The sequence below is a fragment of the Pholis gunnellus genome (assembly GCF_910591455.1).
Source record: "Pholis gunnellus genome assembly, chromosome: 12".
NCBI classification, from domain to species: Eukaryota; Metazoa; Chordata; class Actinopteri; order Perciformes; family Pholidae; genus Pholis; species Pholis gunnellus.
In genome coordinates this window covers 18,634,763-18,651,102 of record NC_136539.1, presented here as the reverse complement: position 1 = coordinate 18,651,102, position 16,340 = coordinate 18,634,763, and the positions used below count along the sequence as shown (strand labels likewise).

General features: G+C 44.5%; 2 protein-coding genes across 2 annotated transcripts; one reads left to right on the top strand and one right to left on the bottom strand.

Moving 5' to 3' along the window:
* The first annotated feature begins 545 nt into the window (after nucleotides 1-545).
* On the top strand, nucleotides 546-5,088 carry LOC306704258 (FAST kinase domain-containing protein 3, mitochondrial-like). Its single transcript, XM_079170520.1, has 10 exons — nucleotides 546-571; nucleotides 826-1,739; nucleotides 1,904-2,054; nucleotides 2,162-2,349; nucleotides 2,494-2,662; nucleotides 2,977-3,062; nucleotides 3,273-3,444; nucleotides 3,606-3,675; nucleotides 3,833-3,947; nucleotides 4,125-5,088. The coding sequence occupies exons 2-10, from the start codon at nucleotides 855-857 to the stop codon at nucleotides 4,221-4,223; spliced, it is 1,935 nt and encodes a 644-aa protein (XP_079026646.1). The 5' UTR covers nucleotides 546-571; nucleotides 826-854; the 3' UTR covers nucleotides 4,224-5,088.
* A 595-nt stretch (nucleotides 5,089-5,683) lies between these two features.
* On the bottom strand, nucleotides 5,684-16,047 carry cfap65 (cilia and flagella associated protein 65; the record flags this gene model as incomplete). Its single annotated transcript, XM_079170280.1, has 33 exons — nucleotides 5,684-6,098; nucleotides 6,291-6,422; nucleotides 6,513-6,733; nucleotides 6,842-6,892; nucleotides 6,975-7,109; nucleotides 7,246-7,362; nucleotides 7,551-7,688; nucleotides 7,867-8,025; nucleotides 8,301-8,492; nucleotides 8,633-8,743; nucleotides 8,949-9,015; nucleotides 9,128-9,213; nucleotides 9,364-9,454; nucleotides 9,662-9,781; nucleotides 9,976-10,189; nucleotides 10,304-10,432; nucleotides 10,644-10,809; nucleotides 10,914-11,060; nucleotides 11,179-11,263; nucleotides 11,398-11,537; nucleotides 11,639-11,890; nucleotides 12,117-12,245; nucleotides 12,452-12,608; nucleotides 12,739-12,956; nucleotides 13,124-13,318; nucleotides 13,411-13,679; nucleotides 13,794-14,019; nucleotides 14,106-14,242; nucleotides 14,425-14,633; nucleotides 14,881-15,047; nucleotides 15,268-15,370; nucleotides 15,459-15,646; nucleotides 15,988-16,047. 33 exons carry the CDS (start codon nucleotides 16,045-16,047, stop codon nucleotides 5,684-5,686), a joined length of 5,226 nt encoding a protein of 1,741 aa, XP_079026406.1.
* Nucleotides 16,048-16,340: the final 293 nt, after the last annotated feature.

Here is a 16,340-nt window from a genome sequence, read left to right as displayed (position 1 = left end):
TTTTTAACTCCTTAATTCATAAGGAAGACTCTCTAATGTATAGCTTCTCTTTTGAAACAGTGGAAAATATTGATAAAAAATATTTTTTGTTGACAATTTATTACACAACTGCAGACTGTTGCCTTATTTGGAACTTTGAAACCTGCATGCAATTATTAATGGATTATATATATATTCTGTATGACAGTGTGTTGAAACATATTCATGAACTCCAAATGACTAAGACATGAGATTTTATTTTATTTTTATTTTGTTCTAATCTAAATTATGAATCTAACGATTCAGTGCTGCTTATTAAGATAATAGGCGGCAACTGGGTTTCCTGCAGGGCCCCTCCGCCTCCACACCTCCACACTTCCCCGCCACTTGCTTCGGATCCGGAGCGGCACGGCTCGGCCAATCGTAAAGCACGTGAGCGCACGTAAAGCAGCCAGCCTGCAGTTTACAGTTTGCCCTCAGAGGGGCAGCACGTGTAAACACATGTCATCTTACACAACCTATTACCAAACCCTGAAGGCGAGTTTTGTAATAAGCTGCAGCCCCTCTTCATGGTACTCCTGGCTCGCTGAAGGTAAGTCGTCTACAATCTGAAAGACAGGGTTGAGTTTTGTTTTGGCGCTGATATTAAGTAAATTTAAATTATACGTGTTGAAGCTAAGGACAAATCCGCTACATTCATTTTAAAGTTGGCTCGTGTAACTGCTTCCTTGCAATGTGTTGAATTCTCTTATCTTTCTCTTGACTTAACAAAGACAAGCTCTGTGTGTAAAAGCAGGGAAATGCACTGACAGCGACTTTTCTTCTCTTGACTGTGTTCTGAGACAGGAAGGGGTTATCACGACACTTACACAACAATGAAGTCCATCGCCTGTTTCTCATCGTCTGTCAGAGCGGCGTGTCAGCACACCTCGGCCTGTTTCCCTCTCAATCGGGGTCTTAATCTTTGCAGTCCCGTGGGCCGATGCGCCGATGTGGATTTTCCCAACAAAACTGCAGTTGTTGCGCAACAACCGTGCGTAACCGGTGTGCGCACTTTTCATAGCACGCAGGTTACCAAAGCAGCGGTCCAGCGGGTGATTGCATCACCTCTCCCCGCCCCGGTGCCCATACCGGGGAGAACTGAGGATGGACTGGACGTGTACCAATTTGGCAGACGCATGCCCCCTAAAACGGCTGCAAGACAAGCAACACACCTATCTCCATACGTCCCATACACCATACCACAGAGCAATGCAGCCGCACTAGTCAACATCCAGACTCTGATCGAAGGGGAGGTGATCCCTGAGCTGTGCTCCAGGCTGGCAGACTTCCCCAGCAACGACAGGGCCGATGGACTGGCCACTTTACTCGGAGCATGTGTTGAATTTGGCCTGAAGGCCCACAGCCCTCTAGTCCTCAGACTGATAAATGAGTGTCTGGAGGTCCTCTCCAGCAGGGACATCTTGGTGTCACAGCTCTGCCACCTGGGTGAGGTGGCATACGCCCTGGAAGGCCGCCAGTCAGCCGTGGTGACAGAGGTCCTGGACTCTCTGTGTGCTGCTGTAGAAGAGGACGTTGTGTCTCCCAGCGAGGCTGCCAGGATCTACTCCCTGCTGGCTCTGTGTCACGATCCTGCCAGCCAGCGGCAGAAACTTCTGCTGTCCACTCTGCACAGACACACACAGAGGCTGGTCCACCGGCTGAAAGCCAGTCAAGTCAGCGATATACTGCAGTCCCTGTTGAAGTTGCAGCAGAGACAGGTGGGTAGAGCTGTATGAACATCTCACACCTATATGTTTGGCTCTTTGCTGCTGGTCTCTTAAGGGACACTGAGTGTTTTTTCTTTTTTCTTGAAGTGCCACCCTGTAGTTGGTGTCTTTACAATGAAAAGTTAGCGATTATAATACTGAGCTTTGTTTCACAGGCCATTTCCCTGGTGCTGAGGCTGAGTCACAGAGCGTCACGGGTCTTGAAAGCTTTTAGTGACGATGAAGTTATCAAGGTGCTCACTGCGCTGATGATCCTGGGACATCACGATGAAGAGCTCCTGTCTGCTATGGAGAAACACCTACCAGGTGCGGTTTCAATCCCTCACACGGTTTTAGGGAAACGTGGACGTTAGTGTACATGGAGCATTCATGAAGTTAATCCTGAAGTACTGTGCTGCTGCTGTGTGTGTCAGGGAGGCTGGGGAAGTGTGATCCGGAGCTGATCAGCACCATCATGGAGTACTGTCTGCAGATGAGGTGCCGCTCTGAGCCAATCTTCGAGGCTGTGGCTGAGAACTTTGTATGCCATGCTGAGAGGCACGCCACCCTTCAGATTGCCAAACAGATTGTCGCCATGGGGAGACTCAACTATCTGCCACAGGTGAGAAATAATGTTGCAATACAGTTTCCAAATCAAATGACTATGAAATGGAAAGAGCAGCGTGTAAAGCGTATTTGACTGTTGGAAGACAATGCGGCTGCAAACAAATACTCTGTTCTACATGACGTCTTCTTTATTCCTCAGTGCTCCGGTGAGATGTTTAAAAAGCTGGAGAGCATTTTGTCAGAAAGGTTTTCGCAGTTCCAGCCTCGCTCCCTGATAGAGGTGTTGCACGCCTGCATCCACCTGGAGCGCTTCCCAGTCAACTACATGTCCAAAGTCTTCAGCCCCTGCTTCCTACAGAGGCTGCAAGGTATGCAGAAGGCTGCCCCCCCCCCCCCAAAAACATAGCAGACATTGTAGGCTTCATTAAAGTATACTTAATGACAGAGCAGTTGCATTGGATTGCATTAGATTGTTTAATGTACACATGCTGCTGTCATATAGAGCTGTGCTTAAAAGAGCTTATCGTATTTCTCATCATTTTAGCTGTTTGTCAAAGAAAGAAAAAGCTGTCATTCAGAAGCTATTCGTTCCCAGCATGTGGCTGTCCAACATGTCAGTGTGTGTGTGTTTGTAATATGTATGTAATGTCTGTGATGTAAGCTGTCCTTGTCTGTCCGACAGCACAAGGGGAGCCATTGGACAAGAACGCACTGGGACAGCTGACACAGCTCCATCTCTCCACCTCATTAGAGTGCACTTACTACTGGGTGAGCGTCACACAGCTTGATACGTTTGGGAGTTTTTTTTTTAAAGTTTAAATAGTGCGTTTAGTACCATTATTCAAGTAGTATAATGGTTCACTGAGTGTTATTACTTGCAGTGGTTGCCAAGTAAGTTGAGCAATGTCTTAATAGAAAAATAGTTGAGTCAGATAAATGATAACGGTAGTTAATTCTCCATGATTTGTTCCTCATCAGGGTCCCAGACTGCCCTACTTCCTCCATGTGAAGAGGTTTTCCTCGATGGACCAGGCCTTTGAGACCCCTATGGAGGGTCTCCTCTACAATCAGGTCAAAGGGCCGCTTACAGAGCTGCTGGGGGGGAGGTTTTACTCCACCAGAATCTTTACTCCCAGTGGCTACACAATAGGTAAGCAGTAGTAAATATACAAAACTATATGATCTAACTGGGGAAATATCAATTGAAGTTGCGCAACATCAGTGTACCCTCTCTAAATTCAGAAAGAGTCAACCGTGTGGCTCATTTAGTCGACGGCTAACCTCACCTATTCCATGTTCACTTTTCTCCAGATGTGGAGATGTGCCTGGATGAGAAGGGATACGTTCTGCCTCTGTCTCAGTGGGATCACACTTACAGGAGGTGAGACACACATCCTGCAGAGCGTTAGGCCGGTGCAAGCAGATCGACACGCCGATCATTTAACATTTTGAACCAAATGAAAGGGAGCTGCATGACATTTGTGCCTTTTCTGAACTCATAATTTGAACTTCTCCTCCATTTCTTGGGTCATGTGTAGGATGGCACTATGTTTGGATGGTGAAAAACGTTTCTGTAGCAACACACAGCACCTGCTGGGGAAGGAAGCCACTAAAAGGAGACACCTCCGCAGGATGGGCTATGAGGTGGTGCAGGTACGCTTTAGAAACTAGATCATTGCATATAGGCACCACAGTTTTGCTAATTTGCACCTACAACTTTTTTTCCAATATGTTTCATCTAACTTACATTTATAGACGTGTTTTTTTTTTTAATGAGCTCCACTGTAAGAAACATAGCAGTCATTAACAACTCATCATTTGCTCTACCAGATCCCTTACTTTGAATTTGAGAAGCTGAGGACTCAGGAGGAACAGGTCCAATATCTTCACAGCAAGATCTTTCCCACCATCTTCAAGTTCAGTCACTGATGTTAGTTTCCAAACAAGTTCAACGAATGATTCTTCAGGGACTTTTATTGGTTGGTGCGGTTGATGCTTATGTTGCTGTACAAATCAATCAACCTTCCAATGAACTGCATGAACGTTTAGCGAAGTGATGCTGCTCACTAATTATGTACAATATGAAGAAGATACAGGGCATGGCAGAAACGGAAATACTTTCATCTGTGATATTCAGCTCATACATATCCTAATGCGAGGATAACGGTAAATAAAGCAGATTTCAACATTTCACAGTCACGTACAGTAAACACCAAGTAACATAGGCATCATTTATCATAATTTAAACTTTTATGAACCAACCTGCCTTGTTTTAAGTGTCAAAGTAAAAAAAAAAAATAGTTTTGCAAAAGCCTTATTTTTTAATAGCTATTGTTACGCTGAGTTTGTCACTCTAAGCAAAACTTATGAAAATAATACTGCCCATTTTTGTATTCTGTTAATTTATTCTTTTAAATTAACATAATATTGATTATGTGATGAATGTGAATATAAAATATGAGTGGTGTTGTTTCAACCTTTGTGCTGTTGGGACAGTGAAAATAATGTGACCTCATTTACTGAAGATGTTTGAAATGAAATGTACAAATGTGTGACTTGAAATATGCTTTTATTTGATGTTTGAAGATACACCATAATAATTTTAATTTAACTATTATCTTTATTAAACTGGTGGTTGATTCTTCAGTTGATTGAACATTTTACCTAAATTGTACAGGGTGGAATTAATTTCTGATCTGTTGTGAAAAAATGTATTAACAGATTTACATGTCAACAAGTTCCCCTACTTTATAAACACCAATATTGTTATTGGCTGCTATTGCTAGTAATTTGATTAGACAGACAAACAGCAACACTGTGAAAAAATGCAATTGAGGTCTACGGTTGAAAAAAAAAAAAGGAATTGGAATAAACCTGATATGCTAAAATATAAGATCCAAATGTTCTGTAAATGGTTGTGTGCAGTAAGATTGGTGAATGAAGTCAGACAGACAACATTTAAATATACGGCCGTGCTTCTTTTATTCAGACATACAACATTCTTTTATCTTGTCACAAAATGTCACAAATGCAATGATAAACAAAATGTAGTATACAATATATCATGGCCATGTGACCTGTGGGAACATTTTATATCATTGCCAGTGTGAAGTTTCTCATGAACTTGCAGTTGGGATGAATAACGGAGGGAGAGTGACCTTCGGGATGTTTGGTATGATGGTGAGACTTAAGCACCTACTGGTTCCTTTCCGTTCCTCAAGATTTCTCTCTCCTTCTCCGCCATGGCTTCTTCTTGTTCTAGTGGAACACACAATATGTTAGCCATTTGGTGTAACATTTAATTTCTGACTCATGCAACAAATAGAGGAGGGAGGTTAAACCGCCACAGCTACTGAAAGCGTGCGTCTGTGTACGATGTGCGTCTGTCTTCACCTGCTAAAAACAGGTGGCAAGATAACAGAGCGGGGGTGCGCTGCAAGGACAAGCTCTCCTCTGACAGCTTCCATCATCAGGTTCTGGAGGGTGTTCAGCAAAACATCCTCGCACATGTCAGCAGGCACACGCTCGGCGTGTGGCGTGTTTTGTGTTCGGGGCTCGTTTCTCGAACGTCCCGCAGTTCCCTCACTGTCCACTGCGTTGTGCTGTTCTTTCTGTTCCGCTGTCCCACTCAACAGAATCTGAGGTTTGGGTGTAAGGTGAGAAACTGTGGGGCAGTCAGGAGGAGGGAGGGAGGATGGAGATGAGGAGCAGTGAGAGGAACTACTTTCCCAAAGCCGGTAGGGGATGGGCTTGGACGGCAAAGTATTTAGATAATGTGTGAAGGCTGGATCATCTAGTACATCCCTGGAAAAGGAGAGACACTAATTGACACACACACAAATACACAATTTCCTACAATGCTCTAAACTGTAAATTCAACCATCTCCATAAAAGCTAATCCTAAAAACAAGTAAGTTCACTCCGGTACATAGGTCAGGGTGGGTGTCTGAATCTAAGCCTTTACTGGATGTATCTGGGTGTCTGTGTACATGTTACCTGAGCAGAGAGGTGAGTACATGCACGGTGACGTCTCTCTCAGAGCCATGTGTGGTTGAGGGCAGCCCAGCAGGAAAGGAAGTGCTGAAAGAAGTGGTTTCAGGTCGCTGGGGCTTGACTGGCTGGAAGCATCTTAGTGAGACAGCACACATGTAAATGTTTCATCAAAGCTCAGTCTGTCTTTGTGCCTGTGATGCAACGTGTAAAGTTGATATTCTGTACCTATAGTGCTCATTGAACTGGTCAGGGAGGTGTGAAAAGTACTCCTGAAGGCCGTGAGAGTGTGCTGTAACCCCGACATGCAGCAGAGCAGGTTGAGGGGGTTCAGGGCATTTCAATGATTTTGCGGTTTCTCGCAGGGCCCGACGCTCAGCTCTTAATAACTTAGTACATATCATGCCCACCGTTTCACAGCCACCACTGGGACAGATAGGAGGAAGAGTCTGGAGGGGAGAGACAGAGGAGGCGTACTCGATATGAAGCCAGGCATTCGTTTTACTGCACGTCTATAATTGAATTTGATTATTATATTTGGAGCAAACGAAGACCACCTTGTATTTCCTGAATGGTGGCCCTTTATTTACTGGAGCTGCTACAGGTTCCTGTAACAAGACAAAGGGTGAATATGGTGAAGAAGGCTGTTACATCGCTGTCAAAAATATAAATTTGAACTTGCGGAAGGACCTTATCTATCAGAACTCCTTGGCTTTCTGTAAGGTTTTTATCTGTGATAGTGAATTCATCTTGCGGTCTCTCTTTCTCTTCCTCCCAACGCTGCAAAGCATCGCGATACCGAGTCAGTGAGGCTTCCTGGATAACCTGGAGAGGGGAGGAGAGAACACTGTGTGTATCGTCCGTACTTTGTAGAAACGATTTGTCAATTCAATATTGGGACTAACATTCACCTTATGCCACTTAATGCAGCTTTAAATATACACTAATGCTGCTGTGGTACCTGGCAGATGACATCTAGCTGATAACAAGTGGGGTAGCGAGTAGAGGTGAAGGTAAGGACACAAAGGGCACTCTGCCCTGGACACAGACCTCCTTGTTCTGGATGGATCTGCACCACCTGACACAACACAAAACACACATACAAGTATGTGAGAATCACCGATGTACAAAATAGGTATATTTGTGCTGTATATGACAGACAGTCCGACACATAGCGGGAGGATCTGCTTGTATCTTTTCAAAATAGTGACATTGACACAAATACATAAGATGTTATTCACAAGCTACATGTACACCTTCCTGTACCTGCTGATAGCTCTCCTTAACCCATTTATAGTGGACAGAGTCTGTGTGGGACGCATTGGTTAGGAAGAGGATTCTTGAAGATCGTGAGCAGACTGGGATGTTACCAAGAGAGACGCTGTCCTCCGACAGAAATACAACCTACACACACACACACACACACACACACACACACACACACACAGACATTGAGATGAACGCATACAGCCTCAAATAGTCACAGACAGAAAAAGCAGAAGACTTATTAGGAATAGACTGCTAGTATTCAGCAATGAATAAAAGTTCAAAAATGATTTGGAAAGAGAAAAACTGCTTTCACCTGTCCCGGGAAGGACACTCTCTTCACACGGGGTTCAGATGCTTTAGTATCGCTGCAGTTAAATGGGTTTGTTAGGACCAGTGTGGGAGAATCAAACCCACATCCTTCAAACCTGACCAGTGTGGAGTCTCCATCCTGGACATGGATAGGAATATCCATCTGGTGACGCAAAATCACAGGGATTGGATCTAGGTACTTACAGTAGCTAATCGTAGAAATGGTACGTGTCATGTGTCATTACTCTGAATAAATGTTTGTATCCGTCTGTGCCAGCTTATTTCTAAATTGCTATAAACTTGATTACAATGCAACAGAGAAAACATGCAGAAGCATGGTGCCAACAATACATACCACACAAATCAATTGTATAAAAAGGTTTGAGGGGACAGTGGTAAGAGGGCAGAGGAAGGAAGGCTGCATGGCTCAATCCTTACATGGTACAGCTTAGCCTCCAATGGAGAGAAGATCCATTCCAGCATGGCCATCCTCCCAGGTAGGAGCTCTCCCTCTGGATTGAGGCAGACCAGCACTGGATGGTTAAAGTTGTCCACCTTTAGCTGTGACAACACAGCCGCGTCCACCTCATAACGGAGTGGCACTGCACCGCAATTGTGTAGTTCATACACCTGCGGGAAAAACAAATGCCAAGTCACCCGGGTTTTGTGGATCACAACTATGTTGAGATTTCTGATGGAATTCAGTGCTGCAAGCTAAATAACATAGGATACACTCCTAGTAGGCTTTATGTTGGAGAACTTTAACACACCTGCTTCGGCGGAGTACAGTCCCCAATACTGACAGAGGTGAAGACATGTTGTTTGGAGGCAACGTGGAGACAGGGCCTGTCTCTCTCCACCGTCAACCCCTGAAAGTTCAGCTGCACACGGAACCACATCACACGCATGTGAAGTTAACATCAAATATCAAACAAATTCAAAGAGTTCACCACACTTAGTGACATATTAGGGACAAACAGGAATACTCCCACTCTACTGAAAAACAATTGTAACTTGAATTTAGATTTTTTTTTTGTGTTGTATAAATATGAGGATCATGAAAATGTATATGGAGTTCTGCCTCACCAACATCTCTCTACCATAAGACAGTTTGAGCACGACAGGAAACCGATCTTTCCCAGCAAAGTCATGCCTGTGAAGGACAAAGTTTAGATTATTGTGGGATCATATTATTAGTGTTATCTGCTCTTAAATAACTCTCCTCCTTGCCTATGTTAGCAAAGTGCCTGGTGTCTTATTCTGACCTGTGGGTGAAGTGTACTGCCCTCTGCTGGCCAGGGAGCAAAGTGCCAGAACGGGGAGAAATGCTGAACAGATGGCTGTCTTGAACCTGACAATGATATGAAGATATGGGAGGTTAGTGTCAGTATGGTTTTCAGAGAGGTCATTTTTGAAATATCAAAGTCTCAGTCAAGTTCAAACACGTAATCAAATCTACAGTTGATTCCTGTTTTTTCAATAAAGAAAAGACGTGCCTGACCTTCATCTGGTACAGTTCAGCGCTGCTGAACTCTCCAGTCTCTGCCCAGTACTCCAACTCTATCTGTTGGTCCGCTGGAAACAAGAAAGCCCTAATATTGAAGAGAAGGCCAAAAATCATTAAATCAGCGATAAGTAGAAAAAAGTCCATTCAAATTCCTCTGTACTTCACAATCCATAGGAGAGGACTCTGCACTGTGAATAAATTGAGCGATGTATGACGAATATAAATAAAATGCTGAATGCCGTTATCTTTACTTTGGATCGACTGTAATCTCTACATTCTGCTTTTTGCTCACCAGTCTACAGGGATGGAGCTCGGGTTGTGAAACATCAACACAATAATTGAGGGCTCTGAATTCATGGGAGTGGCACCGAAGTTGAAATCCAACATATCTTTGGTGAAGACTGAAGGAAAACTGCTCAGACAAGATGCAGGAAGAGAAGACATAAAGACAAAATGTAATATTCATGTATTATTCAATTTCCTTTTGTAATAAAGGAACAATCAAATCATTATAGGGAATCAAACAAAAACTGAGTGAAATTTTAAACTTCTTGGTATCTTTTTACAAACAACATTAATTGAAAATGAATATATTCTTCCCCTCACCTGTGCATGGTAGGAGTTCTGTAAGTGGGTTCTGCAGGGGACGGGTGGGACAGCATGTGCTCATTAAGGCTGTCCAGTGAGAAGAGTTCCCATAGGTGCGCCTTGCTGAGTCTGCTCACACTGCCACCGCTGCACACATCGATCACCTGTAGGGTGGGAAACACGCCTTTAGCTCGCACTTCACACACTGCTTGAGGAGGGGATGACACAGATCCTGGGGGGAGAGAGACAGACAGATACAGAAAGGGGAAAGAGCGGTAAGTAACAGTAACAGAAAGCAAAATAGCAGAATACATTCAGGTTTGTAGTGTTTGTGTTTTCTGTCTACCACTGGCATTCAGCATCTGGTAGCTGATGGTCCACAGGTACTGGGCTCGTCTGTGCGGTCTGACAGTGGATCGGAGCAGCATTGTGGAGTGTGAGCCGATGGTTCCCCTCTCACAGTCCAGCTGGAGGGCTAAAAGGGCCAGACCGGACAATGTTAGTCTACAACACTGGACCAAATACATCTGTTTCCACTTTATTGTCCGTCTTCATTTGGTCATCATTTTAAGTTAAGTTAGAGCAGGTGAGGTCACAGCACATGGTACTGACTTAGCATTGACATAGTTGGAGATACTTTTCAAACAATCCAATATGGAACCAATTTCCGTAAAAAAAGATAATACCTTTTGGCTCAGTCCCGGGGTCATAAGTAAGATCCTCATCCAAAAGTATCTGCTGTACAGAGAGGCAATAGGAGACAGGACAGGGGCTGTTGTTCACCAGAGGAACCTGAATTTCCCGACAGCTTCCAACCAGAATCTCTCCCACATCCAGAACAGCTTTCTCCGCCTGGGGGGGGGGGGGGGGACCAAAGAAATTCATATACAGCTCAAGGCCATACACACATGCATGTATACACATACACATAAAATGACACACAATGACAGTCCCACCTCGATGAATCCTTTAGAGCCCAACCCCACCACGTTAAGGGTGAGGTGTGACTTGTTACATCCAGGAGTCTGGATCGGCCAGAAGGTGAGAGTAGGCTTGAGTGTGTATGTTTGTTCTCCCAGTGGGCTGAAGGACCATATCTGGACCTGTAATGCCAACCAGTCACAAACAATAGTACAAAAAAAAAGGTAAATGAAATTAGTTGTTAAAAGATGTCATCAAAAGCACAGTCTCTGCATAAATAAACATGATTGAGTCTCTCACTGAGCTCTCATTGGGATGCAGTTCACCAGCATCTGGTTCAACAAAGATAAGCTCCTGGTCTGGCTCTGGAATGCTCCATTGGAATCTATCACAAGGGACAATCACAGAAAGCCAGCTGCAGACAAGATTAATGATGCTTTAATAAATCCAGACTACAAACAACACAGTGAGAAACGTCAGAAATACAGCACTGGAATAACAACCACTATGTCAACCAACCGTAGAGGTAGGCGGCTGAGGTTCCTGATGTGGTGGGAGCGCTGCGTCCGAGAGCCCACAGCTGTTGGCTGGAAATACAAACTGTTGTCTCCTTCCAGAGACACACACAGCTTTTCCACCACACTGACAACTGTCAGTTCCTGAAGGACACAGAAACAGATGCACAGATAAAATGGCCCGCAAGCAAAGTGTAGCGAGTGCTACAGCTGTTGTCCTCTGTGGTCCTGTGTAGTGTGTATACCTTTGTGTGTTTAGCTGCATTCAGCCGAAGGTACAAACAGAATCCCTGTTTGGGACTGTCTTCTGTGGGCATTGTTCTGAGGGTGAGGATTTGGTGTTTACCGGGCTGGATCAGACCACAGCTCGGCACTACGGACACAGATTCTGCCAATGCAGGGTTTGAGCTGAGGTCCAGACAGAAAGTGAGGGGCAGGTCTCCAGAATTCTGGAGGAGCACTGTCCGATAGGAAAGAACGCTAAGGGCTGGAAACACCTTGAAAGAACAAAATATTACAGTTACCAGAGTATTACATCTTTGTGTATGGCAGTGATACAATTCCCTTTGTACAGGTTTCAAAGAAAATGTTCAGTTGGGGAAATCAGCATAAATACCATCTGAATGTTTTCCTGTTTACTGAGAGAATGGCAAAACTCTAGATAAATGAGAGAGAGACAGCAATGCTGTAACATTTGAGTTCTTTCTCTTGCTTGTATCTCACCACTTGAGGAGGCTGCAAGGAGCACCATGGGATGAAATGCTCTTTGCCTGGCTGGAAGGAATGGCCTATGACTCTGACAGTCACACACCAGGGTGGACACAGCAGTTGCCCCTCTATGAGCTGATTGTCCTGCAGCATCCAGGGAAGAAAGACAATAGAGTCACAGCCAAATGTGTTGCATTATACTTTGGTTCTTTTGTATTTGAACTTTCAACAAAGTCAGGTGAGAGATTTGAGTGGTTTGAATGATTTTGGAGACATTTATTCAGAAAGAGAAAGGCACAATCACTTGATGTGATGGAATTTTTCGTCTATGGATTATCGAACAGCACTACCTTGTAGTATGCAAAGCACTCAAGTTGCGCTCCGTGCAGAGTATTGAGCTGCTTGGGGTCATAGGTCACTCTGAATGAAGTGGACTTTAGAGGAGCCAGGTCACATGACGGGGGAGAGACGGTGAACGGAGAGTCTTGGGCAGCAGTCCACACCAGGCTGGATCAGAATCACATGCAACACAGACCAGATTGAGCAAGAAAAACACGAAAACAGATATTGTAGAAACAAAAAGCGTGTGTATGTAGTGACGTGTTGAGAAGCCACAATCCAGTGCACAAACTGATACCTGAGTTTCCCCCAGGTGTGGTTGGTGATGGAGACAGGCTGAGAGGAAGTGGATGAAGTCGACAGAGAGGAGGATATTTTGTGATTAAACAGCAGCTCACTGGGCACCACAGATACATGTGGGGAGGATGAAGAACTGCAAGAGAGGGGATCCATGTAACCCAAGCAGGACTGATAATATTCCTCCATGGGAGTTCTCTTGCCTGGTCCCTGGTGTGACTGCCAGAAAATGACACAGAGAAAGAGTGAGAGAGACAATTCCAAACCTATACCATGCCCTTTACTGGTGACATATGGTATTCATAGTGCAAGTGATTTAATGTCTTCTTATAAATTATTTAAAAACGAGACCAATCTGCACGTTTCATCTCTCTTTGGCACTTTACCTCCTCGCCCGGGCAGGGCACCCCCTGTTGGTCCAAGTCTACTTTATCTTCTTGCTGCATGGCTGTGAGAGTGTCTGGCGGGTCCTGTCTGCGGCACCAGTGGAGCTTGTAAAGAACCAAGTGCTCAGGTTTCAGTATCACTGGTTGCTGGAGCTCTGAGTGACAGGTACCAATCAGGTCAAGGAATACGGGGTCCTACAGGAAAGAGTAATAGGTAGATCGAATGAATATTGATGATGTTTGTGTGTGTGCTGCGAGTGTGTATGCATCCGCATGTTGGCTCTTACCTTGTGCAGTATGATACATGTCACTCTCCTATGATGTGCAATAGGCTGCGTGGGCCTATAGACTGCCTTGAGTGTGGTATGGCTGTGTGGGCATAAAGTGCCACTTGCTGGCTGGATGCTGAACACACTGTTCCCAGTACAGTCAAGGTCCCATTGGTAGAAAGCCTCAACAGGCGCAGAATTAACCAGCTCCACTGTCTGTACGACTGCTCCTCCTTCCTCAACACAGCCAAAGTCCAGCACAGCGGAGGACAAGGAAACTTTGGGACCTAGTCACAAAAATAATGTGTTTATATATGTATCTAGCTGTAGATTCCCTTAGAGGAAAAATATGCTAGCGGGGTACGCATTTGCATGTGTGTTCCTTTATGTGTGTCCCTTACCTAAACAGTTTCCAGTGAGCTTGAGCAGAGTTTGATTTAATGCCCCTCTACAATTAACAGATAAGTACTCCACAGAGACACTATCCACCACAGCCGGAGTGTAGGAGACTACAGCCCGTAGTGATCCTCCAGGTGCCACCTTACCCCTGGTCACATCACACATGAACTCTGACTCCGACAAGTGGACCCCACTGGACAGTCGTGAAAGAGAGAATGACGCAGTTACCTGGAAGAGAGGGGCAAAAAGAGCGATGACAGGGAAGGTCTATAGGAGTGTACATTTGCATTTGTGTATCTTTGTGTACTACTTACAGGGGAGGGGTTGAAGATGTCAAAGTGTTTCTGCAAACTTTGTCCGATAGCCACAGAGCCAAAGTGCAGCTCTGGACCACGCTGTTCCTTTTCATCCTTGGTATCTGGATTTCTCAGCTGCAGACATGGGTATTTGGCTGAGAAGGAAGTCAGAGTCAAGACAAGAGGAAAGTGGGAGAGTATTGGTTCCCTATTTACTCATCATCTCCTTGTAAAACGTTTATCTATCTATCTATTTAACCACATATACTACATCCAAAATCTGTGGATTATCAATCTATTTGTGCCCTGTCTCCTCTGGTAGTGCTAATAACCGTACCTATTCCCTGCAGCAGCACACTGCAGCAGCTCTCGGCCTTGTCCCTTTCTTCTCCAAAGCTGCAGTTGGCTTGTTGCTGGTACACCAGTGCCTCTTGTGGTCGGAAGACCACAGTAATGTGACACTCCTGACCGGGCTTCAACAGGCCTTGCTCAGGGCTCATTTGGAACAGTGCTGTGTTCTTCCACTGGAAACATGTCTGCAGTTTACTGTGGGAAGAAGAGTATGCAGCAAAATAGGGAAGACACAGCAAAGGGAGCGAGGGATTGATTAACAAGAGTGAAGAGAAAGGGGAAAAAGTAAAGAATTTGACATGATTTGTTTAACTACTTGCTGCAAAGCACAAACACACCAATCAGAACATAAACATTCATACAAAGCATTTTGCTTTCTTTCCTCCCGGGTTATTCATCCCTCCTACTTCTCTGCATTAGTCTAAAACACATTCATACATACCTGACATTTTTGAGCAGGAAATTGGTATTGGAGGAGTTTTGAACAGCACAGAGTGGCAGCAGCACGGAGTCAGGCACCTCCAGGGCATGGCAGGGAATGATGGCACGGAGACATACCTGGAAGCTGCCATCTTTACTTTGAAACTCAATGCTGTCTTCATACTCACACTGTCCCAAGCAGTCAGACAGACACACAAACACAGACAAAAAGACATGAGACAGGAGATCATGTTACATCTCTTTTATATGGATGATAGTCGTTCATCACTTTGAAGCCATAAGACTGGAAAGTTGTTTGTCTAGAAATGTCAATTCAGCCCACATTTGATAGAAAAACTAATAAGATCTATTAATAGATGCAATTATGTATACGATTGTGATGCGTTACCCTCTGGAGTGGTCTGAAGCAGACTGGGATGGAGAAAGAAGTCCCTGGGCTGAGAACTATGATTTGAGGAATGAAGGTGGTGAAAAACTTGGACACTGGAGGCCTGTGAGGAATCAAAGATATGATATTGTGTGAATACTTAGCTCATATATATGTGTTTGCGTATGTATGACCATGTGCGTTTGTAAGACCTGACATGTAGCTTCTGCAGCTTGCTATGGATATTCTTTAGCACTAATGTCTTGGTGAACTCTCTCCCCAGGTCCCAGTCCTCCCAGACCAGCTCTGACTTCAGTTCCAACCCTGAGAGAAAGCTGCTTTGGCTGGACGCTTGTCGCTGGTGCTTTCCACCCCGGTGCCTCTGGTGAATCCCTGGATCCTGCAGAGTCGGGCGTAGCAGGAGAAGTGAGTTTTGGACACAGATTACTTTTCAAGCAACTTCAGAAGATGCCCTAAAGACATTGTAAATTGAACGTTTAGTTTTTTATATTGCAGAGCTTTAACAGCCAAACTGATAAATATATTGGAAAATGTAATGTAATCCAATTATAGGTTTAGACTGCTGTGGCTCATGGACTATTTTGCTTATTCGGGGAGTGACAAAAACGGATCAATTTTAACACACAGGTTCAGTAAAAAATGTCAATTGCAAATGACAAGCAGACCACAAGTTATTTATTAATATTAGCACCAAGCTGTTTTAATTCAAACTTAAGTTACTTTGACATCCTTCCCAGCGGTCGAGGGCTTCCATGTTGCTCCTGAAGCCTCAGCTAACATGGCTGGAAAGAGACAGAATGCATCCAACGTTAGCTAGACGTTAGCTCAACCTTACAACATATAAACTACAGAGGAGGGTTTCTGGTGTCTGATGGCGTTTACTATGGTTTTGAGGGATTTGTAATTTCGGACAGTTGTCACATTTATTACAGTTTATCTGCGAGTCATCGGGCCTAAACATGGCTGACGTTACGTCGAAGACCACGTACAGAGTGTTTTGGAATTAACGTAAATTAAGACGGTAGCTATTAGCAGTTAGCTAACACAGGGGACAGAAGGCTGACAGCTACACA